General features: G+C 53.2%; 1 protein-coding gene across 1 annotated transcript; it reads left to right on the top strand.

Annotated features, from left to right (window-relative positions):
• Window positions 1–1,980: 1,980 nt before the first annotated feature.
• On the top strand, window positions 1,981–21,974 carry znf148 (zinc finger protein 148). The gene is made up of 7 exons (XM_031892893.1): window positions 1,981–2,076; window positions 11,275–11,362; window positions 13,090–13,426; window positions 13,791–13,915; window positions 14,120–14,203; window positions 14,333–14,451; window positions 15,086–21,974. Exons 3-7 carry the CDS (start codon window positions 13,107–13,109, stop codon window positions 16,661–16,663), a joined length of 2,226 nt encoding a protein of 741 aa, XP_031748753.1. The 5' UTR covers window positions 1,981–2,076; window positions 11,275–11,362; window positions 13,090–13,106; the 3' UTR covers window positions 16,664–21,974.
• The last annotated feature ends 601 nt before the right edge of the window (window positions 21,975–22,575 follow it).

Genomic DNA, 22,575 nt, shown 5'->3' with positions numbered 1-22,575 from the left:
GAGTTGCGCTGTGGAGTCGGAAGCAGTTTTGGGTACCTGGGGCCTCTCAGGTCCCTGTCTGGGTTTCATATGAGGGGTGGGCGTGTCCTAACAGTCCCTGCCAGAAGCACAGGAGGGGGAGAGCCAATCACAGCCCTGCACTCTCAAGCACAGACAGGCTTCAGTTCCCTATCAGGTCAGCCTGGCTGCTGATTGGTTCCTACCCTACAGTGCCGCCGGCCCCCCTGCACAGCCTGGGAAAGGAGGCAGCAGGAAGTGGGACAGGTGGGCGGGGCTAGTGGGGTCAGCCAAAAACACTACTTTTTAAAGCCCATTCCCTCACTGGCACAGTATTGTTACACACTGCCCCCTCACTGTCCGTTCCACTGCCCTGTTTCCCAGATAAATCCAGGATGGGCAATGGGGCAGGGCAATAGGGCAGGGCCGGGCAATGGGGCAGGGCCGGGCAATGGGGCAGGGCCGGGCAATGGGGCAGGGCCGGGCAATGGGGCAGGGCCGGGCAATGGGGCAGGGCCGGGATGGGCAATGGGGCAGGGCCGGGCAATGGGGCAGGACATGTGTATGTTACAGGGGGGGGTCACAGCACGTTACATAGATATGAATATGGGAATATTTGCCCCCCCCGGCACTATATTCCAAGCGTCGCACTTACGAATGGGGAAAAGCCAACGGCAAATCTGCCAGAACCACTGTGTTTGGATCAGTGATATTATTAACGTGGGATTGCGCCGCTGGGGCCCTTAAAAAAAATTCTGTAATTGGTGGGTGGGGAAGGGGGGCAATGGATAGATATGGGGGGGGGGGCAATCAACAATTTTCTAACATTAAAAAAAAAAAAATGTATTCCACTTTATTACAAAATTAATCCGTGTAAGTGCTGGGGGTATCTAGTGACTATCATTTGCTTCCTATTGTGTGAGTGGGTAAGTGCCCCTCTGCCAGTGTGTGAGTGGGTAAGTGCCCCTCAGCCAGTGTGTGAGTGGGTAAGTGCCCCTCTGCCAGTGTGTGAGTGGGTAAGTGCCCCTCTGCCAGTGTGTGAGTGGGTAAGTGCCCCTCAGCCAGTGTGTGAGTGGGTAAGTGCCCCTCAGCCAGTGTGTGAGTGGGTAAGTGCCCTCAGCCAGTGTGTGAGTGGGTAAGTGCCCTCAGCAGTGTGTGAGTGGGTAAGTGCCCTCTGCCAGTGTGTGAGTGGAGTAAGTGCCCTCTGCCAGTGTGTGAGTGGGTAAGTGCCCCTCTGCCAGTGTGTGAGTGGGTAAGTGCCCTCTGCCAGTGTGTGAGTGGGTAAGTGCCCTCTGCAGTGTGTGAGTGGGTAAGTGCCCCTCAGCAGTGTGTGAGTGGGTAAGTGCCCCCTGCCAGTGTGTGAGTGGGTAAGTGCCCCTCTGCCAGTGTGTGAGTGGGTAAGTGCCCCTCTGCCAGTGTGTGAGTGGGTAAAGTGCCCCTCTCCAGTGTGTGAGTTGGGTAAAGTGCCCTCTTGCCAGTGTGTGAGGTGGGTAAGTGCCCCTCTGCCAGTGTGTGAGTGGGTAAGTGCCCCTCTGCAGTTGGTGAGTGGGTAAGTGCCCTCTGCCAGTGTGTGAGTTGGGTAAGTGCACCCCTCTGCCGTTGTGTGAGGGGTAAGTGCCCTCTGCAGTGTGTGAAGTGGGGTAAGTGCCCTCTGCCAGTGTGTGAGTGGGTAAGTGTGGGTGGGTGGGTGAGTGAGTGTGAGTGAGCGGACAGAGAGGTGGGAGTGGGTGAGTGTGAGTGAGCGGACGGGGAGAGTGGGTGAGTGGGGAGAGGGGTGAGTGTGAGTGGGGGGAGGAGGGTTGAAGTGTGGAGTGGGGAGAGGGGTGAGTGTGAGTGTGAGTGGGGAGAGGGGTTGAAGTGAGGGTGAGTGTGAGTGGGGAGAGGGGTGAGTGTGAGTGTGAGTGGGGAGAGGGGCCGGCGCTGCGGGTTAGAAGGTGTCGCGGTTCCGGTGACTGTCAGTCCCTCCCACAATGCCCTGCGCCAGGCCGCCCAGACTCCGGTTCCGGTTCCGGTTCCGGAGGGAAAGGCAGAAGCTGCAGCGACCGTACCGGCTCCTCCCGAGATCCCCTGCGGCACCGGGTGAGACCCTGAGGGACAGGCGGCCCGACCCTGGGGCAATTGTGGGAAACGCGGCCGGGGGGGCGGAGCCGAGAGCAGGAAAGTCTGGGGATCCGGGGCTGGGGCAGGCCGCAACCTAAATACCCCCCCCGGGGCAACTTTATATACAGGGAAACTCTACTGGGGGAACCGACACAGGGGCATCTACTCATTATAGGGGGGGCAGGTGAGTGGGGGTATAACGGGGTAATTATTACACAGGGGCAGGTGAGTGGGGGTATAACACGGGGTAATTATTACACAGGGGCAGGTGAGTGGGGGTATAACCCGGGGTAATTATTACACAGGGGAGGTGAGTGGGGTATAACGGGGTAATTATTACACAGGGGCAGGTGAGTGGGGGTATAACACGGGGTAATTATTACACAGGGGCAGGTGAGTGGGGGTATAACGGGGTAATTATTACACAGGGGCAGGTGAGTGGGGGTATAACACGGGGTAATTATTACACAGGGGCAGGTGAGTGGGGGTATAACGGGGTAATTATTACACAGGGGCAGGTGAGTGGGGTATAACACGCGGGTAATTATTACACAGGGGCAGGTGAGTGGGGGGTATATACGGGGTAATTATTACACAGGGGCAGTGAGTGGGGGTATAACGGGGTAATTATTACACAGGGGCAGGTGAGTGGGGGTATAACACGGGGTAATTATTACACAGGGGCAGGTGAGTGGGGGTATAACACGGGGTAATTATTACACAGGGGCAGGTGAGTGGGGTATAACGGGGTAATTATTACACAGGGGCAGGTGAGTGGGGGTATAGACACGGGTAATTATTACACAGGGGCAGGCTGAGTGGGGGTAATCAACCGGGGTAATTATTACACAGGGGCAGTAGTTGGGGTATAACGGGGTAATTATTACACAGGGGCAGGTGAGTGGGGGTATAACACGGGGTAATTATTACACAGGGGCAGGTGAGTGGGGGTATAACGGGGTAATTATTACACAGGGGCAGGTGAGTGGGGGTATAACACGGGGTAATTATTACACAGGGGCAGGTGAGTGGGGGTATAACACGGGAGTATTATAACAGGGGCAGGTGAGTGGGGGTATGCACACGGGGTAATTATTACACAGGGGCAGGTGAGTGGGGGTCAAATTATTACACAGGGGCAGGTGAGTGGGGGTATAACGGGGAATTATTACACAGGGCAGGTGAGTGGGGTATAACACGGGGTAATTATTACACAGGGCAGGTGTGTGGGGGTATAACACGGGGTAATTATTACACAGGGGCAGGTGAGTGGGGTATAACACGGGGTAATTATTACACAGGGGCAGGTGTGTGGGGGTATAACACGGGGTAATTATTACACAGGGGCAGGTGAGTGGGGTATAACACGGGGTAATTATTACACAGGGGCAGGTGAGTGGGGGTATAACACGGGGTAATTATTACACAGGGGCAGGTGAGTGGGGTATAACACGGGGTAATTATTACACAGGGGCAGGTGAGTGGGGGTATAACACGGGGTAATTATTACACAGGGGCAGGTGAGTGGGGGTATAACACGGGGTAATTATTACACAGGGGCAGGTGAGTGGGGGTATAACACGGGGTAATTATTACACAGGGGCAGGTGAGTGGGGTTTACTAACACGGGGTAATTATTACACAGGGGCAGGTGAGTGGGGGTATAACACGGGGTAATTATTACACAGGGGCAGGTGAGTGGGGTATAACACGGGGTATTAATTACACAGGGGCAGGTGAGTGGGGGTATAACGGGGTAATTATTACACAGGGGCAGGTGAGTGGGGGTATAACACGGGGTAATTATTACACAGGGGCAGGTGAGTGGGGGTATACACGGGGTAATTATTACACAGGGGCAGGTGAGTGGGGTATACCGGGGTAATTATTACACAGGGGCAGGTGAGTTGGGGTATAAACGGGGTAATTATTACACAGGGGCAGGTGAGTGGGGGTATAACACGGGGTATATTACACAGGGGCAAATAAGGTGGTGTGGGGGGGGTATAACACAGGGTAATTATTACACAGGGGCAGGTGAGTGGGGGTATAACACGGGTAATTATTACACAGGGGCAGGTGAGTGGGGTATAACACGTGGGTAATTATTACCACAAACGGGTCTAGGTGAGTGGGGGTATACCCACACGGGGTAATTATTACACACGGGCAGGTGAGTGGGGGTATAACACGGGGTAATTATTACACAGGGGCAGGTGAGTGGGAGTATAACACGGGGTAATTATTACACAGGGGATCAGGTGAGTGGGGGTATAACGGGGTAATTATTACACAGGGGCAGGTGAGTGGGGTATAACGGGGTAATTATTACACAGGGGCAGGTGAGTGGGGGTATAACGGGGTAATTATTACACAGGGGCAGGTGAGTGGGGGTATAACACGGGGTAATTATTACACAGGGCAGGTGAGTGGGGGTATAACGGGGTAATTATTACACACGGGCAGGTGAGTGGGGGTATAACACGGGGTATATTACACAGGGGCAGGTGAGTGGGGGTATAACGGGTAATTATTACACAGGGGCAGGTGAGTGGGGTATAACGGGGTAATTATTACACAGGGGCAGGTGAGTGGGGGTATAGAACGGGGTAATTATTACACAGGGGCAGGAGTGGGGTATAACGGGGTAATTATTAACAACACGGCGCAAGGTGAGTGGGGGTATAACACGGGGTAATTATTACACAGGGGCAGGTGAGTGGGGGTATAACAGGGGTAATTATTACACAGGGGAGGTGTGTGGGGTATTATTACACAGGGGCAGGTGAGTGGGGTATAACGGGGTAATTATTACACAGGGGCAGGTGAGGGGGTATAACGGGGTAATTATTACACAGGGGCAGGTGAGTGGGGGTATAAAACGGGGTAAGAATATTACACAGGGGCAGGTGAGTGGGGGTATAACCGGGGTAATTATTACACAGGGGCAGGTGAGTGGGGGTATAACACGGGGTAAATATTACACAGGGGCAGGTGAGTGGGGGTATAACGGGGTAATTATTACACAGGGGCAGGTGAGTGGGGTATAACACGGGGTAATTATTACACAGGGGCAGGTGTGTGGGGGTATAACACGGGTTAATTATTACACAGGGGCAGGTGTGTGGGGGTATAACACGGGGTAATTATACACAGGGGCAGGTGAGTGGGGGTATAACGGGGTAATTATTACACAGGGGCAGGTGAGGTGGGGTATAACACGGGGTAATTATTACACAGGGGCAGGTGAGTGGGGGTATAACACGGGGTAATTATTACACAGGGGCAGGTGAGTGGGGGTATAACACGGGGTAATTATTACACAGGGGCAGGTGTGTGGGGGTAATTATTACACAGGGGCAGGTGAGTGGGGGTATAACGGGGTAATTATTACACAGGGGCAGGTGAGTGGGGGTATAACGGGGTAATTATTACACAGGGGCAGGTGAGTGGGGGTATAACAGGGGTAAATATTACACAGGGGCAGGTGAGTGGGGGTATACGGGGTAATTATTACACAGGGGCAGGTGAGTGGGGGTATAACACGGGTAAATATTACACAGGGGCAGGTGAGTGGGGGTATAACGGGGTAATTATTACACAGGGGCAGGTGAGTGGGGTATAAACGGGGTAATTATTACACAGGGGCAGGTGTGTGGGGGTATAAACGGGGTAATTATTACACAGGGGCAGGTGTGTGGGGGTATAACACGGGGTAATTATTACACAGGGGCAGGTGTGTGGGGGTATAACACGGGGTAATTATTACACAGGGGCAGGTGAGTGGGGGTAACACGGGGTAATTATTACACAGGGGCAGGTGAGTGGGGGTATAAACACGGGGTAATTATTACACAGGGGCAGAGTGAGTGGGGGTATAACACGGGGTAATTATTACACAGGGGCAGGTGAGTGGGGGTATAACACGGGGTAATTATTACACAGGGGCGCAGGTGGAGTGGGGGTATAACGGGTAATTATTACACAGGGGCAGGTGTGTGGGGGTAATTATTACACAGGGGCAGGTGAGTGGGGGTATAACGGGGGTAATTATTACACAGGGGCAGGTGAGTGGGGGTATAACACGGGGTGATTATTTACACAGGGGCAGGTGTGTGGGGGTAATTATTACACAGGGGCAGGTGAGTGGGGGTATAACACGGGGTAATTATTACACAGGGGCAGGTGTGTGGGGGTAATTATTACACAGGGGCAGGTGAGTGGGTTATAAACACGGGGTAATTATAACACAGGGGCAGGTGAGTGGGGGTATAACGGGGTAATTATTACACAGGGGCAGGTGAGTGGGGGTATAACACGGGGTAAATATTACACAGGGGCAGGTGAGTGGGGGTATAACGGGGTAATTATTACACAGGGTAGGTGAGTGGGGGTATAACACGGGGTAATTATTACACAGGGGCAGGTGTGTGGGGGTATAACACGGGGTAATTATTACACAGGGGCAGGTGTGTGGGGGTATAACACGGGGTAATTATTACACAGGGGCAGGTGTGTGGGGGTATAACACACGGGGGGTAATTATTACACAGGGGCAGGTGAGTGGGGGTATAACGGGGTAAATTATTACACAGGGGCAGGTGAGTGGGGTAAAAATAACACGGGGTAATTATTACACAGGGGCAGGTGAGTGGGGGTATAACACGGGGTAATTATTACACAGGGGCAGGTGAGTGGGGGTATAAACACGGGGTAATTATTACACAGGGGCAGGTGAGTGGGGGTATACGGGGTAATTATTACACAGGGGCAGGTGTGGTGGGGGTTAATTATTACACAGGGGCAGGTGAGTGGGGGTATAACGGGGTAATTATTACACAGGGGCAGGTGAGTGGGGGTATAACACGGGGTGATATTACACAGGGGCAGGTGTGTGGGGGTAATTATTACACAGGGGCAGGTGAGTGGGGGTATAACACGGGGTAATTATTACACAGGGGCAGGTGTGTGGGGGTAATTATTACACAGGGGCAGGTGAGTGGGTTATAACACGGGGTAATTATAACACAGGGGCAGGTGAGTGGGGGTATAACGGGGTAATTATTACACAGGGGCAGGTGAGTGGGGGTATAACACGGGGTAAATATTACACAGGGGCAGGTGAGTGGGTATAACACGGGGTAATTATTACACAGGGGCAGGTGAGTGGGTTATAACACGGGGTAATTATTACACAGGGGCAGGTGAGGGGGTATAACGGGGTAATTATTACACAGGGCAGGTGAGTGGGGGTGTAACGGGTAATTATTACACAGGGGCAGGTGAGTGGGGGTATAACACGGGGTAATTATTACACAGGGGCAGGTGAGTGGGTTATGGGGTAATTATTACACAGGGGCAGGTGAGTGGGGGTATAACACGGGGTAATTATTTCACAGGGGCAGTGTGTGGGGGTAATTATTACACAGGGGCAGGTGATGTGGTTATAACACGGGGTAATATTACACAGGGCAGGTGAGTGGGGTATAACGGGGTAATTATTACACAGGGGCAGGTGAGTGGGGTATAACACGGGTAAATTATTACACAGGGGCAGGTGAGTGGGGGTATAACGGGGTAATTATTACACAGGGGCAGGTGAGTGGGTTATAACACGGGGTAATTTAATACACAGGGGCAGGTGAGTGGGGTATAACGGGGTAATTATTACACAGGGGCAGGTGAGTGGGGGGTATAACGGGGGTAATTATTACACAGGGGCAGGTGAGTGGGGGTATAACACGGGGTAATTATTACACAGGGGCAGGTGAGTGGGGGTATAACGGGGTAATTATTACACAGGGGCAGGTGAGTGGGGGTATAACGGGGTAATTATTACACAGGGGCAGGTGAGTGGGGGTATAACACGGGGTAATTATTACACAGGGGCAGGTGAGTGGGGGTATAACACGGGGTAATTATTACACAGGGGCAGGTGAGTGGGGTTATAACACGGGGTTAATTATTACACAGGGGGCAGGTGATGGGGGTTATAACACGGGGTAATTATTACACAGGGGCAGGTGAGTGGGGGTATAACACGGGGGTAATTATTACACACGGCAGGTGAGTGGGGGTATAACAGGGGGTAATTATTACACAGGGGCAGGTGAAGTGGGGTATAAACGGGGGTAATTATTACACAGGGGCAGGTGAGTGGGGGTATAACACGGGGTAATTATTACACAGGGGCAGGTGAGTGGGGTATAACGGGGTAATTATTACACAGGGGCAGGTGAGTGGGGGTATAACGGGGTAATTATTACACAGGGGCAGGTGAGTGGGGGTATAACGGGGTAATTATTACACAGGGGCAGGTGAGTGGGGTATAACACGGGGTAATTATTACACAGGGGCAGGTGAGTGGGGTATAACACGGGGTAATTATTACACAGGGGCAGGTGAGTGGGGGTATAACACGGGGTAATTATTACACAGGGCAGGTGAGTGGGGGTATACACAGGGTAATTATTACACAGGGGCAGGTGAGTGGGGGTATAACGGGGTAATTATTACACAGGGGCAGGTGAGTGGGGTATAACACGGGGTAATTATTACACAGGGCAGGTGAGTGGGGGATAACGGGGTAATTATTACACAGGGGCAGGTGAGTGGGGTATAACACGGGGTAATTATTACACAGGGGCAGGTGAGTGGGGGTATAACACGGGGTAATTATTAAACGGGCAGGTGAGTGGGGGTAATTATTACACAGGGGCAGGTGAGTGGGGTATAACACAGGGTAATTATTACACAGGGGCAGGTGAGTGGGGTATAACACAGGGTAATTATTACACAGGGGCAGGTGAGTGGGGGTATAACACGAGGTAATTATTACACAGGGGCAGGTGAGTGTGGGGGTATAACACGGGGTAATTATTACACAGGGGCAGGGGGGTAACACGAGGTAATTATTACACAGGGGCAGGTGAGTGGGGTATAACACGGGGTAATTATTAAAGGGCAGGTGAGTGGGGGTAAATATTACACAGGGGCAGGTAAGTAGGGGTATAATACGGGGTAATTATTACACACGGGCAGGTGAGTGGGGGTATAACGGGGTAATTATTACACAGGGGCAGGTGAGTGGGGGTATAACACGGGGTAATTATTACACAGGGGCAGGTGAGTGGGGGTATAACGGGGTAATTAATACACAGGGGCAGGTGAGTGGGGGTTATAGACGACCGGGGTATTATTACACAGGGGCAGGTGAGTTGGGGGTGATATACACGGGGTAATTATTATACATGGGGGCAGGTGAGTGGGGTATAACGGGGTAATTATTACACAGGGGCAGGTGAGGTTGGGCGGTATAACACCGGGGTAATTATTACACAGAGGGCAGGTGAGTGGGGGTATAACACGGGGTAATGTAATAACCGGGCCAGGTGAGATGGGGGGTAAATATTACACAGGGGGAGGTGAGTAGGGGTTATAACTGGGTAATTATTACACAGGGGCAGGTGAGTGGGGGTATAACACGGGGTGATTATTACACGGGCAGGTGAGTGGGGTATAACACAGGGTAATTATTACACAGGCAGGTGAGTGGGGTATAACACAGGGTAATTATTACACAGGGGCAGGTGAGTGGGGTATAACACGGGGTAATTATTACACAGGGGCAGGTGAGTGGGGGTATAACACGGGGTGATTATTACACAGGGGCAGGTAAGTGGGGGTATAACACGGGGTGGTTATTACACGGGCAGGTGAGTGGGGGTATAACGGGGTAATTATTACACAGGGGCAGGTGAGTGGGGTATAACACGGGGTAATTATTACACAGGCAGGTGAGTGGGGTATAACACAGGGTAATTATTACACAGGGGCAGGTGAGTGGGGTATAACACGGGGTAATTATTACACAGGGGCAGGTGAGTGGGGGTATAACACGGGGTGATTATTACACAGGGGCAGGTAAGTGGGGGTATAACACGGGGTGGTTATTACACGGGCAGGTGAGTGGGGTATAACACGGGGTAATTATTACACAGGCAGGTGAGTGGGGTATAACACAGGGTAATTATTACACAGGGGCAGGTGAGTGGGGGTATAACACGGGGTAATTATTACACAGGGGCAGGTGAGTGGGGGTATAACACGGGGTAATTATTACACAGGGGCAGGTGAGTGGGGGTATAACACGGGGTAATTATTACACAGGGGCAGGTGAGTGGGGTATAACACGGGTAATTATTACACAGGGGCAGGTGAGTGGGGGTATAACACAGGGTAATTATTACACAGGGGCAGGTGAGTGGGGGTATAACACGGGGTGATTATTACACAGGGGGCAGGTTAGTGGGGGGTATAACACAGGGTGATTATTACACGGGCAGGTTGAGTGGGGTATAACACGGGGTGATTATTACACGGGCAGGTGAGTGGGGGTATAACACAGGGTGATTATTACACGGGCAGGTGAGTGGGGGTATAACACAGGGTGATTATTACACAGGGGCAGGTGAGTGGGGGTATAACACGGGGTGATTATTACACAGGGCAGGTGAGTGGGGGTATAACACAGGGTAATTATTACACAGGGGCAGGTGAGTGGGGGTATAACACGGGGTGATTATTACACAGGGGCAGGTGAGTGGGGGTATAACGGGGTAATTATTACACAGGGGCAGGTGAGTGGGGGTATAACGGGGTAATTATTACACAGGGGCAGGTGAGTGGGGCTGTTACAGGGGGGGGGTAGTAATATTCAGGGGGTAAGTAGCAGCACATGCCCAGCAGCAGGGGCCAATAAGAAATTGAGAGTCAATTTAAAGGCACAGTAGCCTTATTATCTGATCACTATGGTTGCCGTAGCGCCGACACCCAGGGTTCTTATTGGACAACAAATACATGCAGATTGATAAAGTTTGAGTCACTTCCTGCACTCTCCTGCCCCTGTGTGACTGTCTCTCCTTCCCTTCTGGTGAGAGAGCAGCAGCCCAGTCTCGCTTTATGGCAGCCATTGTGGCTATACAGTGAGGGGCATGTAACTAGGGGGGAGAGAAGGAAACAAAACCACCGACTGTACATACTTGTAGGGGCCAGTTGCATTTGCTGCTGCACCGGCGCATTACACAAGGGGGCGGGGCTTGCACCTGTAGTGGGCGGGCACTGGTGACATCATTCAGCCCTTACATTCCCTTCTCCCTGTGTCGTTTGATTTGACAGAATTTCATCTGGTGACGTCATTTGTCCTCGTGGCGGAAATGTCACGCGCGCAGGAAAATGGTTCCCCGGAGGCCCTGCGCCAGTAGAGGTGGGTTCCGAGCTGCCCCGAGGATTAACTCTTTGCTTCATAGCGGGTGGGGGCGGCCATATTGTTCCTCATCAGAGAAACCGCTGTATTGTTATTCACATAGCCCATAGCAACGGTGCGCGGATTGGCATCAAAATTTCTTCTTGGCACCACCGCAGGGAATCGGCCGGGCTGGGACGTCGCCCAATATGCAAGGGGGTGCTCTATACGGCCCCGCCCCCTTGTTTCTCTGGGTGATAAGATCTTGGCAGGTTCTCATTGGATAACTCTCTTGCATCTCTTATTAAGCTTGCTGGGAGTGCAAATTGGGGAGGGTTCTGTGAAAGGGTTAATTCATTGGAGTCCCTTGTGATGCACTCATTGGTACATGCGCTCCCTGGTCACGTGACTCTCTCTAGCAGGAAACAGCAGCACAGAGTCGCTTTATGGCACAGATATTGAACATTCACTCAGCGGCAGGGCTAATTTAAAGGGGAAGTAAAGGTACAAACTCAGTCGCTTTATCGGCTCTCTCTGCGCAGCTCTCTCATCTCTCCCCCCTCCCATAAGAATTCATTAAACTCACTCCCCCTCCCATAAGAATTCATTAAACTCACTCCCCCTCCCATAAGAATTTATTAAACCCACCCCCCCATAAGAATTCATTAAACCCACCCCCCCTCCCATAAGAATTAATTAAACTCACTCCCCCCTCCCATAAGAATTCATTAAACTCACTCCCCCTCCCATAAGAATTCATTAAACTCACTCCCCCCTCCCATAAGAATTCATTAAACTCACTCCCCCTCCTGTAAGAATTCATTAAACTCACTCCTCCCTCCCATAAGAATTCATTAAACTCACTCCCCCTCCCGTAATTAACTCCCCCAATTCCCCCCGTAAGAATTCATTAAACTCACTCCCCCTCCCATAAGAATTAATCACTCCCCTCCTAATCATTAAACTCACTCCCCCTCCCGTAAGAATTCATTAAACTCACTCCCCCTCCCATAAGAATTCATTAAACTCACTCCCCCTCCCAAAAGAATTCATTAAACTCACTCCCCCCTCCCATAAGAATTCATTAAAATCACACCCCCCATAAGAATTCATTAAACTCACTCCCCCTCCCATAAGAATTCATTAAACTCACTCCCCCTCCCTTAGGAATGTGTAATCTGAGCTATAAGTGCCAGAGCTGCAGCAGGAAGCTACTGAGACCGAGCTAAAATGGCGCCTGCTATCTTACACACACAGAGGAAGCCCCTAGGGCTGTTACTCAGGCAGGTAAAGCTTTCTGCAGAATAAATATAGGGCTCTAGGGGGCACTAATGTGGCAAATCTTTTGGCAGTAACATGTCTAAATGACTTTCCTTCTCCTCTAAAAGACATGTTAACCCCAAAAATGTTTTTTGTTTAATTAAAGAAAACCTAATTCTAAACAACTTTCCAATGTGAATTTATTTAGTGCTTTAATGTAATTTCTACAGAAAGCAGCATTGGCTGAACTCCTGGCTGTTACTTTTTAAACAATGTTGCAAAGGTCGGTCTCCCCCAGCGAGTCAGGTCTGTCAGGCTGCTGCCATGTAACCTGTATTTCTCTATGCTACACACAGGAAATGGGGGTCAGTTAATAGAGGGGGGATTACGGGGTTCTGTGTACGAATTATAAGGGATTGGGTCGGAGCTCTGGGTTGTCAGGCTGAAGACCAGTTCTGATTGGCTCTTTCCTTCTTCCCCGCCCCCAGGGTTCTCCTGCTGAATAATGAACATTGAGGATAAACTCGGGGGAATCTTCATTAAATGCAGCCCCACCAGCAACATGCAGTCTTCCAGGGGCCTGATAGGCCTGGGGGCAGCTGATCCTTTGTGCCCCGAGCTCCCCGGGTCAAACGCAGGCCTGGGGGAGAAGCCCCTGCCCCAGGGTATCATGGCCGCCCAGGAGATGCTGCAGGGGCGGGACGAGATGATGTCACAGGATGAGCTCATGGTGCAGGAGGAAACCGTGAAAAACGACGAGGAAGAGATGGCGGAACCCCCGGAGCGGATCCTGCCCCAGGGGCTGCACTTCACGGTGAGATTTCCCCCCGGCCCGGGGCTTCTCTTGCCTCTCGGGCTAGCGTAATCCTTATTATATGTCTCCTTGTGTCGGCAGGTTCACGTGAAGCAGGAAATGAAGTTCATGGAGGAGGGCGACTCGCCGGGGGCGGAACGGGCGCAGCTGGGGGGGTGGTGGATTTGCAGAAGAAGAAGAAGAGGAAACAGCGCTCTCCTGCCAAGGTGACTTGGGCTACTTACCCTCTGCCCCCCAGGGGAAACCCTGCAGCCCCCGGGGCTATAGCTGATTGAGTAGGGGATGTGAATACGGGTACAGGCCCCCTGTATAAACAGCACCCCCCCCCCTTAGACTCATGATGGCCCAGTTACCAGCCCTTGTGTTCCCCCTGTAGATCCTCACCATCAACGAGGACGGTTCCCTCGGCCTGAAGATCGCCAAGTGCCACGTGTGTGAGCATTGCAACGCCGCCTTCCGGACCAACTACCACCTACAGAGGCACGTCTTCATCCACACAGGTAACTGCCCACCCCCCCCATCTCCAATGTGCCCACCAATGAGATCCTTACTGTCGCTGAGAGCTATTGGGTGGTTGGGGTTAGGGGCCCCCATTACTGGGAAAGAGACGGGGGAGCGCCAATATGGAGCTGCAGGATATAATGGTGCTAAGTACCTTTGTACCCGGGGGGGCGCCCATTCTCATTGCTGGGGTTCTGTTCCAGGGGAGAAGCCGTTTCAGTGCAGTCAGTGTGAGATGCGCTTTATCCAGAAGTATCTGCTCCAGAGGCACGAGAAGATCCACACGGGTAGGTACCCTGGCAGGGCGGGCACATGGGGTGGGGGGCCCCAGGGAGTTGCTTGTAAATGATACACTGGGTGGGGTATAACTCCCAGCATGCCCTGGGTGCTGACTCCTTCCTGCGTCCCTCCAATAGGGGAGAAGCCGTTCCACTGCGACGAGTGCGGGATGCGCTTTATTCAGAAATATCACATGGAGCGGCACAAGCGGACGCACAGCGGCGAGAAACCGTATCAGTGCGAGTACTGCCTGCAGGTGAGAGAGCCGGGGCGCCCCCCACTGGCTGAAAAATGCCACCCGTCCCTTCCATAAAGGGGTAGTAACATTTCTTATGACAGACATTGATATTCTGAGACAATTTGCAGTTGGTCTTCATTTTTTATCAGTCATTTAGCTTTGTGTTGAGCAACTCTGCATGTTGGAATTTCAGCAGCTCTCTGGTTGCCAGGGTCTTGTTTACCTTAGCAACCAGGTAGTGGTGTGAATGAAAGACAGGAGAGGGGCCTCCATAGAATATAAAGTAAAAATAACAATAAAACTGGAGCCTCACAGAGCAATAGGTTTTGGCTGCCGGGGTCAGTGACCCCCATTTGAAAGCTGGTAAGATATAGACAAATGTAGCAAATTGGTAAAAAACTATAACAAATTAATAATGAAGACCAATTGCAAAGTTGCTAGGAATAGTCCATTCTATAATATATTAAACGTTATCTTAACGGTGACACCCCCCCCTCCTTATGTATCCGCCAGTACATTCACTGTCTGACTCGTGCCCTTGGGTAGGGGAGATCCCTAGCCGCCCCAATACTGTGCTCCTCCCTTTAATAGCCACTCCCCTTAGTTCTCTGATTCGCTGGCGCCTAAGCCACCCCCTTACTCTGTGTTGCAGTATTTCTCCAGGACGGACCGGGTGCTGAAACACAAGCGCATGTGTCACGAGAACCGAGAGAGGAAACCGGGGAAGGGTGCTGGCAAGGGGGGGCTCTTGTCTCCCGAGGGGGACCCCACCCTCTCTCCCAAAGATGGAGGCGCAAAGAGGAAGCAGAAGGGCGACAAGAAGCTGTTGGGCGACAAGGAAAGCCCCTCGGAGAAGGCGGAGCAAAAGAAAGAGAAGAATGACTTCCTGCCCCTGTTCCCCGACGGCACCAAAGTCAAGGACGAGTACATGGTGGCAGAATACGCGGTGGAGATGCCCCAGCCGACTCTTGGCCCCCTGCACTTACAGGAAGTGGTTCCCACAGACATTAATCCCCCCAAGCTTCTCCTGAAGAAGGTGAGTGGCAAGAAGGGCCTGAAGCAGTCGCTGGAGCAGAGCCCAACGCTGTCGGCGCTCTCCGCCTTCGACGACACCAAGGTGGCTAAATACACCTTCGAGCTGGTGGATTCGGGCAGCAACTCGGATTTGGATCATGGGGACCCCCTGCAGGAGGGGGGCAGCAAGCCGGCCAATAGCAGCGTCAGTTACGACGAAGCCATGCAGTTTTCCAAGAAGAAGCGGTACCTGCAGGCAGCGAGCAGCAGCCGGGAATACGCCCTGAACGTCGGCTCCATCGCGTCCCAGCCCTCGGCCACCCAGGCTGCCGTAGCCAGCGTCATGGACGAGAGCGGCGCCGCCGTGCTTATGGACGCCCAATCGCTGTCCGTGGACCTGAAAGCCAATCAGGATAAGAACCAGGTGATCCCGGATGAGGTGCTGCAGACGCTGTTGGATCACTACACGCACAAGGCCAACGGGCAGCACGAGATCTCCTTCAGTGTGGGCGACACCGAGGTCACCTCCAGCATTTCCATCAGCTCGGCGGAGGTGGGCGAGAGCAGCCAATCGGAGGCTCTGGCCGCGAGTGCCCAAGTGGCGGCCGGGGACAAGGCCAGCATGCTGCAGGAATACTCCAAGTTCCTCCAACAGGCGCTGGAGCGGACCAGCCAAAACGACGCCTACCTGAGCAACACGAGCCTTAACTTTGTGACGGACGGAGCGGCCCTGGCCACGCCCAGCACTTTCCCCTCTCTGGACAAACACGTATACGCCACGCTGCCAATCAGCAGCTTCCGCCCGGGCCTGGCCGCCCCGCTCCGCCTGACCCCCGACAAGGCCCACTTTGGCCTCATTGTGACCGACTCCCAGCACAACTTCAGCTTCGCGGCGGACGACGGCAACAGTGCGTCCCCGGCTCCCTCTTCCTCGGCGCAGGATTTCATAGATCAGGTGACCGGGCAGAAGAAGAGCGAATCACAGCCCGTGCACCAGTCCTACCAGCTGAATGCCTTCGAGCAGCCGTACAGGGCTCAGTTCCAGGGGGCCCGGGCCGGCATATCCCCTCAGTTTAGCACTGCCAACGGGCAGGTGAACCTGCGGCAACCGACTGCCAGCCCTGACTTCCCAGAATTCTCTCTGGTGAATGTAAACGAGAGCAGAGCCCAGCTGACTTCCACCACTGACACGGCGGCCGGTCAGACCTTTGGCTAATGCTTATTATGTGTAACTTGTCTGTGGCACCGGAGGGGCGGAGCTCTGCCCTTTGTACCCGCCCTTTGGGCACAGGTCTGTGTTGCCCCAGTACAATGTAGCACCATGAAGTTGCACCGTACCCTTCCCCATCCCCAGGGCAGAGGTGGGTGCTGTCGGTACATTGATTGCTGTACTGAGTGGCACCGAGGGCTGGCAGGGATCATGCCCAGGATACCAGTGTAGTGCCCCCTGCCCCCAAGTCTAAGGATCCTCGGCACTTTCCCTGCACAGATCAGACTGGAGGAAGTGGGTTTTGCCCGTGGGCAGCTCAGGGACATGTACCATCTGGGCTGCCCTGGGCGAGTCTGGCCAATGGCACGTGAGCGAGTACAGTGTGTGTAATTGGCCAATTTCTCTGCCCGCCCCCCTCCGCCCCCGTTACACAGAGACTCGCTGGGAGCGTGCCCAGCAAAGGAAAGAAATGATATATAAATATATAGAGATATATAAATATAAGATATTACAAGGCACTTTACAGAGAGGGAGATCTGCCTCAAATGGAGACTCCTGATTGGCGGGAGAGCTGTGCATTTTGGTTAAACAGAGGTCAGGGCGGGGTGCACAGCGGAGCAGAATGATTCTCAGCAGTGTAGTACCATCTTCTCCCCACTAGAGGGCCTGTGAGCAAGCTGCTACTTCTCCATTGTGACCTCTCTAGTGGCGCTTTGTGTTGTGATTGGCTCGCTGTGGCCCCTGCGCCTGATTGCTCTGCGGCTTCTCTCGCGTTCCCATTAGTGGGGGGGGGCCCATGTCATTAAGCACTTAACCTTGTTTGTCGATGGGGGGGTGGGCTTTTGTATCATAATGGGGGGGGCTTGTGTTTAAATGAACTTTTAGTATTATTATGCAGGCAGCGACGTTCTCAGACAATCTGCAGTTGGTCTTCATGAAATCTAAAGGGTCACTTTCCCTGAGGGACTAAACAGACCAATTGCAATAAATCGCACATCATAGACACACGGATGTGCATTTGGGTTTCTCCCCAGGGATGGGGGGGCTGATCACTAAGGGGGGGCAGATTTTAGTTGCACTAAAAGTGCAAAGTTGGCGAGTGATGTCACAGTTACATTTCAGAAATACGCGTTTTCTCACGATGACACCGCTAGTAATTATCGCTGAGACGGACCAACTGCAAGTGGGGGGGGGGGGGATTTGCTTTGTAATTTGCTCTTATTAGCACTTAGTTGCCCCTGAAACTCTTGCGTTTGGGGGGGGGGGGAATATTTCTGTTCGCACTCATTTAGGCACTTTTGTGAGCAGAACTCACTATTGGGTGGGGCTTGCTGAAAGAGAGGGCGGAGCTGCTGGTGTCACCGGGTCATAACTGGTTCTGTTTGTGACCCCGGCATGGGGCGTGGCTATAAGGTTGGACATGTTGGGGGGGGGGGGGTGCAGCCCTTGTGGCCAGATAAACATTTCCTATTGGTGGGACTGGGCAGGGACGTGCCACATGTGGGTCTCGTGACCCCCGGTATCCCCATGTTGCACCCAGTTTCTGGGAGATTCATTTAGTGTTTTTCCCTCTCGGTGGCGCTGGTGAGAGCGGGGGGGGGGTATGTAATGCCACACCTGCCCCAATACACTACTGTGTGCCCCTGGGTATGAGTGGGTTGTGTGAGCACTATATAATGGTGCGAGTAGCACTTTGTACCAGAGCTTGCACTCGTGTAATGGTGCAAGAGAGACTGTGCACTAGTGTGTGGGTACAAGTATAGTAGTAAGTATAGCACTTTATACAAGGGGGGGCCCCTAGTGTAATGGTGCCGGGTTATCACTATACAAGTGGGGGGCCCCTAGTGTAATGGTGCCGGGTTATCACTATACAAGTGGGGGGCCCCTAGTGTAATGGTGCCGGGTTATCACTATACAAGTGGGGGCCCCTAGTGTAATGGTGCCGGGTTATCACTATACAAGTGGGGGGCCCCCTAGTGTAATTGTGCCGGGTTATCACTATACAAGTGGGGGGCCCCTAGTGTAATGGTGCCGGGTTATCACTATACAAGTGGGGGGCCCCTAGTGTAATGGTGCCGGGTTATCACTATACAAGTGGGGGGCCCCCTAGTGTAATGGTGCCGGGTTATCACTATACAAGTGGGGGGCCCCCTAGTGTAATGGTGCCGGGTTATCACTATACAAGTGGGGGGCCCCTAGTGTAATGGTGCCGGGTTATCACTATACAAGTGGGGGGCCCCCTAGTGTAATAGTGCCGGGTTATCACTATACAAGTGGGGGGCCCCTAGTGTAATGGTGCCGGGTTATCGCTATACAAGTGGGGGGCCCCTAGTGTAATGGTGCCGGGTTATCACTATACAAGTGGGGGGCCCCTAGTGTAATGGTGCCGGGTTATCGCTATACAAGTGGGGGGCCCCCTAGTGTAATAGTGCCGGGTTATCACTATACAAGCGGGGGGCCCCCTAGTGTAATGGTGCCGGGTTATCACTATACAAGCGGGGGGCCCCCTAATGTAATGGTGCCGGGTTATCGCTATACGAGTGGGGGGCCCCTAGTGTAATGGTGCCGGGTTATCACTATACAAGTGGGGGGCCCCCTAATGTAATGGTGCCGAGTTATCACTATACAAGCGGGGGGCCCCCTAATGTAATGGTGCCAGGTTATCACTATACAAGCGGGGGGCCCCCTAATGTAATGGTGCCAGGTTATCGCTATACAAGCGGGGGGCCCCCTAATGTAATGGTGCCGGGTTATCGCTATACGAGTGGGGGGGCCCCCTAGTGTTAGGGTGCAAGCACATTGCAGGGAGCACCTTAGTAGTAACGGTACAGGAGTGGGGGCGCACACACTAGTGCAATAGTGCCAGCAGGGCAGTGCCAGGGCAATTAGAGTGCATCCGCTTACTGAGCCCCCCCATGTTCTGTAGGGCCCTGAGGCTGCTGGCAGTGCCCCTGGGGGGGCTATTATTGTATGAATTCTAGCACTTATTGTTTGTGTAACTCACTGGGGGGGGGGATTTTATATGAACAGTGGTGCCACTTGCACCCGCGCCCCCATTAGGGGCAATAGTTCCCTTGTTTTTATTTGACATTTATTGTGCAGATTTGTATTATATTTGTTATGTCTTTCCTCTTCCTATTGGCCTGTGGGGTCTCCGAATGCCCCGCCCAGGGGGGATAGTGGCCAATCAGCAGGGTCTCCAGTCCCTGAATAACCTGGTTGGTTGGGATAGCAGCCAATCATTTATCCCTCTACAGGGGACGGGGGGGGTGCAGTTTGGGGCTTTAATGGGTGGGAGTTTGTGCCTTAGTTTGCGGGCGTGTCCCACCCAATACTCTGTCCCACTATATAGCGCTGCTCCTGCCCGGGGGGGCCCAGCTTGGGGGTTCGGCTGTGACCCCAGGACTTGGCTTTGCTTATGAATTGCGGTTGCCGGGGGTTTCAGTAAATGCCCCTCTGGGGGCTGTTACTCAGTCACATGACTTTTGGTATCTGCTTGGGGCAGAGAGTTTGCTGGAAGGGGAATGAAAACCACCGCCCCGCACTGAGTGTTCTATACAGGCAGGGGGGGCTGCTCTACGGATGGGAATGGAATTGTGGGGCGCAAGGGGCGGAGCTAGGACCCTGAGGGTGATACTGCCCCTTGTGGCACTTGTTGCTGGGGGGGGGGGCTCCCCAAGTGGCTGGTTTGTCTGCAGTTATTTGGGGAAGCAGAATGGGCACCCCCAGATCCCAATGAATGCTGTGGGGCCGGCCTAGACACCCCTCTGGGGAAGGAAGGGTTAATGGCACCTTTGTACATAGGACGGTATGTGATGTTCCCCAGGAGGGGCCCCGGGGCAGTTATTTCCATACGTCGGGCAATTACACAGGGCTGGGGGGGGGGGGGGGGGATTCACATCTGACAATCAAGGCCCTATGTCCCCCAGGGTGCAGGGAGTTGTAGGGCTAACGGGGTGCGTCTGTGTGCTGCGTATCCATTGGCTCATGGAGGGGAGATTAGCCCCACCCACTTGCCCTACATCTGTTATTTGGCTGTTGGAGGATGCTGGGAGTTGTAGTTGAGATGGAAGCAGGTCCCAGATTGGTCAGAGACAGAATCTTCCCACCTTCCCCTTCAGTCAGATCCCTCTGTTTCCCAGTGATGCAACGGCTCGATGAGGTCACCACGGCTCGATGAGGTCACCACGGCTCGATGAGGTCATCACTAAATATTCACTTTTATTTCCGGACCCCTGAGAGCGGCCTGAGGCCGGACGCAGAGTGGGGGGATCTGACTAAAGGGGAGGGCCGTACCGGGGCCCCCATATCGTTACATCATTGGTTGCAGGGATATTGAAACTTGATTGGACGCAGCTCGCACTTCCCTTTCACCACTATAAACTCCCATGATTCACTGGGTGTGAGTAACCAATACAATACAGGGGTGGGGGGTACAAAGGCCCCTGCCCCTTAGAGCTTACAGTCTAAACTTCCATAGGTCACATTAAGCCTTGGATTCTGTCTCATAGGGAAAGGCATCAGCAGCAGCCAATCAGATCTTTGCTTTTATTAGTATAACAGCACTAGGCCAGTAAGAGCTGATTCCTGATTGGGTAACTGCCTTATTGGTTGGGTATGTAAACAAAGTTAACCAATTGGTAGGGAGGGGCGTGTCTAGAGTAGAAGGGGGCAGTTGTTAGACACTAACTCCTCACTGATTGGTTACTCAGCTAAAAAAAATGGCTGCCGTCTCATTTGCTGTTACAGTAGGAAATACTTCCCCTTTATCTCTATTCAATTGACTGATCCCTGGGGCCCTCCTGCCCTCTAACAGGGAATACATTAAAGGGACATGGGCGGGCCCTGTGATTTAGCCCCTCCCCCTATTTATATCCTGCACCAGGTCACATGTTTTGCTTCAGAATAATGATTTGTTTTTAATTTTATCATCAGAATGTGTTTTTACCCATAATGCTCTACACTAGCCCCCATGTGCCCCACGTGGGGGGGGGCTGGGCAGTAGGGGGGGGTACCTGCAGGGGGTGCCAGGATAATTTATACGTGTGTAAATCGGCTGCATTTTTATAGAGGAGAAATGTTTTTTACCGCTAGATCTTTCTTATAGGCGCGTGCGTTGGGGGAGGAGCCACCCCCCTGTGTATTATACACTGATATCTTTCTATTGTAGGGGGCGGAGCAGCCGCTCCCCCGGGGGTGGGGCACAATTACTGTCTGGGCCTCAATTTTACTGGATTCCGTCTTTTCATTGTTTTTGTTTTTTATGCTCTGGCGCGGGAATGTCCCCCAATAAATCTGGTGATGTCACCAAACCCCGCCCCCGTGTCGCTGACTGGTTATTCCTAGTAGATCCATCCAACCCTCCATTTCCATTGGGCACAAGCACTGGGTTACTGTACATAGGGGGCTTGGGCAAGTGGGAGTCAGTTGGGCAAGAGGGGGATGGTTGGGCGAGAGGGAGGCGGTTGGGCAAGTGGGAGTCAGTTGGGCAAGAGGGGGATGGTTGGGCGAGAGGGAGGCGGTTGGGCAAGTGGGAGTCAGTTGGGCAAGAGGGGGATGGTTGGGCGAGAGGGAGGCGGTTTGGGCAAGTGGGAGTCAGTTGGGCAAGAGGGGGATGGTTGGGCGAGAGGGAGGCGGTTGGGCAAGTGGGAGTCAGTTGGGCGAGAGAGGGATGGTTGGGCGAGAGGGAGGCGGTTGGCCAAACGGGAGTCAGTTGGGCGAGAGGGGACGGTTGGCCAAATGGGAGTCAGTTGGGCAAGAGGGGGATGGTTGGGCGAGAGGGAGGCGGTTGGGGCAAGTGGGAGTCAGTTGGGCAAGAGGGGGATGGTTGGGCGAGAGGGAGGCGGTTGGGCAAGTGGGAGTCAGTTGGGCGAGAGAGGGATGGTTGGGCGAGAGGGAGGCGGTTGGCCAAACGGGAG

Source organism: Xenopus tropicalis, chromosome 9 (assembly GCF_000004195.4).
Source record: "Xenopus tropicalis strain Nigerian chromosome 9, UCB_Xtro_10.0, whole genome shotgun sequence".
Taxonomy (NCBI): domain Eukaryota; kingdom Metazoa; phylum Chordata; class Amphibia; order Anura; family Pipidae; genus Xenopus; species Xenopus tropicalis.
This window is presented reverse-complemented; position numbering and strand designations above follow the sequence as displayed.

What these genes read in the sequence shown, in the direction of transcription:
- znf148 (XM_031892893.1), top strand. Translation starts at nt 13,107, where the DNA reads ATGAACATTGAGGATAAACTCGGGGGAATCTTCATTAAATGCAGCCCC. An exon ending in GCACGAGAAGATCCACACGG is followed by an intron (nt 14,204 to 14,332) that starts GTAGGTACCCTG and finishes TCCCTCCAATAG; the next exon opens with GGGAGAAGCCGTTCCACTGC. An exon ending in AGTGCGAGTACTGCCTGCAG is followed by an intron (nt 14,452 to 15,085) that starts GTGAGAGAGCCG and finishes TCTGTGTTGCAG; the next exon opens with TATTTCTCCAGGACGGACCG.